The sequence below is a fragment of the Ailuropoda melanoleuca genome, unplaced genomic scaffold (genome assembly GCF_002007445.2).
Source record: "Ailuropoda melanoleuca isolate Jingjing unplaced genomic scaffold, ASM200744v2 unplaced-scaffold8519, whole genome shotgun sequence".
In the NCBI taxonomy this organism is placed as follows: Eukaryota; Metazoa; Chordata; class Mammalia; order Carnivora; family Ursidae; genus Ailuropoda; species Ailuropoda melanoleuca.
Window position 1 is genome coordinate 1 of NW_023253902.1, and position 7,429 is coordinate 7,429.

The 7,429-nt window shown below is 51.1% G+C and overlaps 1 protein-coding gene across 1 annotated transcript; it reads left to right on the plus strand.

Moving 5' to 3' along the window:
* Window positions 1-5: 5 nt before the first annotated feature.
* Window positions 6-2,443, plus strand: LOC117800869 (DLA class I histocompatibility antigen, A9/A9 alpha chain-like; the record flags this gene model as incomplete). Its single annotated transcript, XM_034653412.1, has 6 exons — window positions 6-108; window positions 724-999; window positions 1,121-1,234; window positions 1,678-1,710; window positions 1,846-1,893; window positions 2,019-2,443. Coding segments are annotated over 6 exons (579 nt in total), but the record flags the coding sequence as incomplete, so codon positions are not given.
* Window positions 2,444-7,429: the final 4,986 nt, after the last annotated feature.

A 7,429-nucleotide genomic window follows, 5' to 3' on the forward strand; every position in this document is an offset into this window, starting at 1 on the left:
GGGAGGCGGCCGGTGAGGCAGAGCGTTACAGGAACTACGTGGAGGGAGAGTGCGTGGAGTGGCTCCGCAGGCACCTGGAGAACGGGAAGGTGACGCTGCAGCGCGCAGGTACCAGGGGCCGCGGGCCTCCCCGATCTCCCCTCCGCTGGGGCTGGCTTCCCACCAGGAAGGGAAAATGGACTCGGTGTCACAACACCGCCCCTCCCACGGGTGGGGACTGTGAACCGCCTGGGTGTTCCTGTTCCTATGAGAGAGGGACTCACCCAGAGGCCGCTTTTCTCTAAAGGGCAGTTGAGGAATCCAGCCTCTCCCGGNCAGCCTCTCTGGGAGGCAGGTGGAGACCGTCCCTAAAACAACCCATCAGCGGTTCCCTTTGACCCTGGCAGCCACCTTAGGAACCATGACTGTCCCTCTCAAGGCCTTGTTCTCCAATGAGAACATAACTGGAGTTCTGACTCCGGGTTTTCTGACTCCTTCACCTTCCACCCCAGTCAGGACCCTTAGCATGCTCTCCCTCTTAGACCTGCAGCCTCCTACCCTGGGGTTGCTCCCTGATTCTAGAATTTTCCAGGATTAGGAGATCCAAAAGGGTAGGTTGGTGACTGAGTTTTGTGCTTCTTCCATCCCAGCCAAGGGCCCTGTCCACGTCAGGATGGTCACATGAAGCCGTTTCAGTGACCCATAAAGGTACACCAAAGTGTGGATATCCTGATTCTTCTTCAGAAACCCCCGACACACATGTGACCCGTCACCCCATCTCTGACCAAAAGGTCACGCTGAGGTGCTGGGCCCTGGGCTTCTACCCTGCGGAGATCACCCTGACCTGGCAGCAGGATGGGGAGGACCTGACCCAGGACACGGAGCTTGTGGAGACCAGGCCTGCAGGAGACGGGACCTTCCAGAAGTGGGCGGCTGTGGTGGTGCCTTCCGGACAGGAGCAGAGATACACGTGCCATGTGCAGCATGAGGGGCTGCCCGAGCCCCTCACACTGATATGGGGTAAGGAGGGGATTGGGGTAGAGCCTCTTCTCAGGGAAGGCAGAAGGCCTTCTGGAGAATTTCAGCAGGGTCGGGACTCTTGCCAAAGCTCTGGGCCCCTCACCTTGCCTTCCCTTTCCAGAGCCGCCTCCTCAGCCCACCATCACCGTCCCCATCACGTGGATCATCGCTGGTCTGGTTCTCCTTACGGTCACTGTGGCGATTGGAGCTGTGATCTGGAAGAGGAAGCGCTCAGGTAGGAAACAGAGTGCGGGAATCTGAGTTTTCTTGTCCCTCTGGTGGGTTTCCTAGGTAGAGATTGTCCTGCCTTGTTACTGGGAAATACCGTCCTCACACATGTCCTTGTGCACTCTGGAGCTGACCACTAACGCTCAGTGTGTAGCAAACACTTGTGAAAATGAAGGACACATTTTCATCCTGGTAATTCTGGTGATGGGGACCTGATTCCCAGCAGTCACGGGACACAGGACGTAGAGGAAGGTCCCTGCTAAGGACAGACCTCCAGCAAGTCAGGTGGCCCAATGACTCCATGCCTCTTTCTTCATGTCTCCTAATCCTGTCCTGGGACTTCAGTCACAATTCTGCAAACTTCATTTAGGACTAGGACTAGGAGCTTCCCCTAGTATCTCATGGCCCAGCCCTGTCCCAGGCCTCTGACATGATATTTTCTTCCCACAGGAGGAAAAGGACTGAGTTACTCTCATGCTGCACGTAAGTAGGGAGGGGATGATCCCTGAGACCCTGGGGTAGTGTAGACAAGACCCCATGGGGAGCTCCCCACCCCATACTCCTCCTTTACTCTCCTCTCCTGTGGGCTCTGACCACGTCCTGTGTGTTCTCCCCTAGGCGATGACAGTGCCCAGGACTCTGATGTGTCTCTTACAGTTCCTAAAGGTGAGACCCTGGACACCCTGAAGGGGGAGGGGTTAGGACACTAGGGACACTGAGCATGTGTGGGGCTCTTGAGAATGTCCGCATTTCTGTGACTGACCTAAATGTGTACATGATTTTTTTCTCAGTGTGAGACGGGCTGCCTCGTGGGGACTGAGTGATGCAAGATATGTTCAGACTCCCACTTGGTGACATCAACAACCCCTGAGTTCTCTTTCTGAAAAAGGTGTCAGAATGTGGCTGTGTTCCTATGAACATAATGTTAGGATGTGGGGAGATTTGCCTACCCTGCCCACCATGATCCCTCCCTATGTTCATTTGCATTCTCTTCTCTGATGTGCTCTCCTGTTCCAGCAGAGGCAGGGCTGGACCGTCTCCATTCCTGTCTTTATTTCATGTTGGGCTGAGTACTCAATTATTTGTCTATTGAATATGAAATACAGATAAAACTTTTTGTTTCCTAATTCTTGGTATGTGGGGCTGATGAAATAATAAAAGAGGAGATTTGTAAAGTTGAGACACAAAATAAATGGAAACACTGAGAACCTTTCAGTATCCCTGTGTTTGCTGTGCCGAGTGTGTTGCGGGTGGGACAGGAGAAGGCTGTGAGGAGCTGAGCAGGGACGGGGTCTGTGCCTAGTCAGTGCTCAGTATATCATGGGGGTGACATGCTCACCCCTCAGCTGGGTCATCTCTCTGCTCCGTGTCCCTGCCTCTGCTGTGGAAGCTTGTCTCACCAGGCCCTGTGATCACAGTGACTTGGACGTCACCTGTCACCAGGACCTTGTGCAGTAACAGCTTCCTGTGACTGGGTCAGCCTCATCTCAGGCCTTGATCAGGTCATAGACTCCATTTTGGGTTGTTGTTTTTTATTTCCATTTTTTCTCTAGAGCATCAGGCCTGTTTTTGCTCTGTGTACGAGTTCTTATCCATTCTCCCCTGGGTGACCCGTCGGTTACAGCAGCAGGTGTCCATTGGGCTACATCCCACAGGCCTAGGTCAGCCCCTGCACACAGGAGTCTCTGTGGTATAGAGAGATGAACTTCCAGATTCATCCACGTATTCCCCTCCCTCTAGAGCTGTTTTCTAGATCATCCTTTAGATTCTGGATGTAGAGAGAGAGGAGGAATCTGACAGGTTCTCATCCTTATTAAACTTCAGTTAGTTTCTGCCATCCCTGCTGCTCTGTTCTCTCTCCCGCCCTTAGTTCCAGTGATCCCAGTGCTGTTCCGATCCAAGTTCATGGATTTATGAAGCAGAGTCTAAGGTCGATTTCTATGTGGTCGGAGACAAGGACCCATAAAGCCTACGTACAGTGTTTCTGAAGAGAGAACTCTCTGTGCTGCGCTGTGCAGGAGACATGGGGGGGGCTGAGCAGAGAGGGAGGGGAGGGCAGCCCTGTGCGAGGAGAAAGGCAGCAGGGGTGGCGAGAGGAGCGCACGGGGGGCGGGAACTGCCACGGAACAGCTATGCCTGAGGCGCATCTGGAAGATGGGGGTCCTCTAGCTGCTCGTTCCTTCAGCTGATAGTGGTCGTGCGCACACGCAGAACACACCATGTTTACCTCTGGGACACCTCAGTGAGACGAGGAAGAGCGAAAACATGCTGGTTATGGAGACTATGTTCTAGCGGTAAGGGGCAGACTCCACTTGACCCTCGAACAATGTGGGGATTGGGGCAGTGACCCCTCGTGCAGTCGGAAATCCAAGGATAGCTTTTGACTCCCTCGAAACATAACAGCTAACAGCCTACTGGTGACTGGAAGCCGTACTGGTAACACGAACAGTCGCTAACACATGAGTATGTTGTATGAAGTATATACTGTGTTCTTACAATGAATGTAGCTGTGAAAATCAGTAAGAAATCACAAAGAGAGAAAATGCGTGGACAGCAGTTATTGTAAAAAAGTCCGCATACAGGTGCACACGCACCGTGCAAACCTGTGTCATTCCAAGGTGACCTGTGTATTGTGTAAGTGCAGTAAATAAGGGACGTGTTTAAATTGGAAGTTGGCAGGAGTTTTGAGGAAGGTGACCCAGGGCACCTGTGCCAGGACGGGGACGATGGCTGCTTTACTCCAGGGATGAGGGGAGCCTCACTGGGAAGATGACCTCTGAAAGGTTTGAAGGACACGAAGGAATTGTGTAAGAGGAGGTCTGGGAGGAGCTCTTTCCAGGCGGGGAAGCTCCAGTGCACACGCACTAGGGCAGGAGCGTGTCCTGCGTTCAGGGAAGGGTGCGGGGGCCACTGTGGCTGGAGCAGAGAGCAGCTGAGATGAGGCCCGATGTCAGACATGTCATGGAGGCCTGAGCATATGAGAAGGCTTTTGAGTTTTCTCTGAGTGAGGCGTGGAGTTACAAGAATGGACAGATAGCTAAGATCGATTTTCTATAGCAGCACCTGTTTGCCGCTGTGCGGAATTGAGAGGTGCAGGGCGAGCGACCAGTAGGGAAACTGTAGGAAACCAGTGCAGTGTCCCAGGAGGGGGCATGGGCTATCCGTCTGGGGTGTGAGGAGGGAAGATACAGGAAGTGATTGGCTGCTGGAGATATTTACAGATGGACTTTGCAGCATGTGCTAAAGGATTCATTCTGGGTGGTGAGAAGGAGGAATCCAGGAGGGCATCCAGGATTTCAGACTGCAGGTAGAAATGTGGGGTGCCTTCTGTGGAAACGGGGAAGACTCTGGAAGTGAGACCCTGGGGGAAGCAGCATCACGGGCATCCGGGTTAGGCATGTGGAGTCTGGTATGTCTACTAGAAATGCAGTGAGGATGGCAGTTGGATACAGACTGCAGGGTAGGAGACATATCCAGGTGGGAGAAATAGATTTGGGAGGTGACACCATATACATGATGTTTAGAGACTTCAGTGTAGATGAGGTCACCAAGGAGGTGAGGACCACAGAAGGGAAAGGAACAGGAGTGAACCCTGGACTCCTCAGGGCTAAGCACGCTGATCAGAGCGCACACCAGAGCGTACTGCACAGTCTGGTTCTGCGTCTAGAAGGCACGTAGACCAGGGAGGCCCAGCCTTCAGTGCGCACAGGAATTTCCTGGACTGTAAAGGTCTAGACAGGCTGGAGCAGAGCCTGAGAGTCTGGGCTGATAACGAGGCTGGTGCTGCTGCTGGTCTCAGATCCCACACGGAGTCACAGGCACAGAGAGCAGGATCCCCACATGGCCGTGCGTCAGCCCCTCCTGTAGGGCTTGTTACACAAGTGACTCCTGGGCCCACGGCCTACATTCTAAGATGTTAGGTCTGGGGAGAGGCCTGGCTGTTTGGTAGCAACGGCACAGGCAATCCTGGGCTCCTCCAGATAGGGAAGCACTGAAGCCATATATGAGAGCCCTCATTGTGGGAAGGGTTCTTACAGACACATTTATTGGTATTTGGGGGCCCCGGGGTGTCCCACTCTTCTTTTTAGCTCAGGTCATGATCACAGTGTCATGATATCAAGTCCCGATTCGGGCTCTGCCCCCAATGCACAGTCTGCTTGAAAAGTCCTCCTTCTCCCTTCCCCCTCCCCGGCCTTCTCAAGCATGCTCTCTCTCTCTCTCTTACTCTCTCTCTTTCTCTTTCTCTCAAAAAAAAATAAAATCTTTAAATGGTTTTCTGTAGGAAGAAAACTGTAAGACACGCTGAGAGACACACATTTTCTCTCCAATGGGGCACAGCCAGGTGGAAGATTGAGGAAGTTTCAGCTCAACATAAAATTTCTGAGTTACTGAGAGTGTAGATCTTAAATGTCTGCACTGCACGAAAGGAAATAGTAACTGTGTGATATGATGCCAGGGTGATACCCTGTTGCAGTGTAGAAATGTATCGATCAGCCGGTTGTACCCGCAAGCTTGCACAATGGTGTATGTCAATCACATCTCTATAAAGCTGGGAAAATGTCTGAAATCTTGCTCTTGGAAACTCCTCCTACGTGGGTTTCTGACTCCTTGTGATATGTCCCTACAGTCACAGACTTAGGGAAGAGGGAGAGTATGTGGGGCCTTGTTTTATTTCAAGGAAGGTCACAAAACATGCTTGAGGCTACACAGCCAGGAACAGAATCCACACTGACCCAAGATGGAGGACCGTATACAGTCGTCACCTGCTACTGGGTTCCAACGCTGCTGTGTGCACCGCTAACTCCCCTGAGGCAGGACATGGGACCCTGAGAGGGGGCTGCGATCGCTGCTTCCCCTGACAGCGGCATGACACTACTGTGACACCACTCAGACCACCTGTGCCCAGTGCACGGACCTGTCCCAGTGTGTCTGTCACCTGTCCTGAGTCAGTGTGCGGCAGGTGGTCACGTGACTGTTGACGATTCCTGTCATGTCCAACTGCGAGACTGTTTGGCAAAGTGGGTTCTCCTGTCTATGGATGGAGATGTCTCTGTCCCCATCAAGATTGTTGACGTATGGAACTCCTGTATGTGGGAAGAGAGGTACAAGTTCTGGGAATGGACATTCGGGGTCAGGAATGGAAAAGAATGACAAATTTCCATATTTGGAGCCATGATCTGAGACTAGAACTGGATCTGGGCACTGCAGGCACTCAAGTCAGCTTGGATGAAGGAGTGACTCACAAACGGCCTCTTTCAACTTACTCCCTTGGTGGTTGTTACGGGTCCAGGTTTGTCCACTCCACTTCCTACTCACACATGATGGAGTCGCATTGTTGGCTGATGACGTGATCAAACAACATGTCTCCTCCCGGCCTTTGTCTCTTCCTGGGATTAAAAATCCAGATCTGTATCACTTCAGATCATCCGCATACATACACTGACATTTTGTTTCTCTCTACACGCACATATTTCGGGGCTAGTAGCCATAATTTTGTCAGGCTTTATGTGTCCTCCATCAATGTCTGAAAACCCATTCCAGTGTAGACACTGTGCAACTCCATCTCTGGTCCCCAACAGCTGAGAATCTCAGTGTTTTAGCAGATCTAGTGACGTGATATATACATGCTCAGTTTGTCTTGGCGACGACCAGCCTCAGACAGGAGAAGGGAGAGCTTTCTGGCTTATGCTCACTTTCAATTTCTCTATGTATCTTTTTGTGGGCTGAGTAACAGCCCAGTGCTGGCTCACAGAAGACACAAATCACCATTGGTTTAGGTGACTTACACTCTAGCACCTACTCTGGTGCCTAATAAATAGCAGAAATGAAACATAGTTAATGAGGATTCCATGTCCAGTAACACAGTAGACTAAAGCTTACGGCTGCGTCCTCTTCATGTCCGGTGATGAGCACTGGGTGTTACACGCAACTGATGGATTAGTGAACTCTCCAGATGAAACTAATGGTGGACTAATGATGTATATGTTGGCTAATTGAATTTAAATAAAATTTAAAAAAAAATAAGACTGCCTCTTCTCCCAAAACAACTAAAAATTGTAAAATAAAATACAATAAAATAAAATCATCCAAAGTGCAGTAGAATAAACGAGAATAATCAATTAGCCCAAAATTTGAATATGGGCCATAAGCTGGAGAGAATAGTTGTTCTGATCCTTAGAGTATTTTTCAGATCTAGAAAATC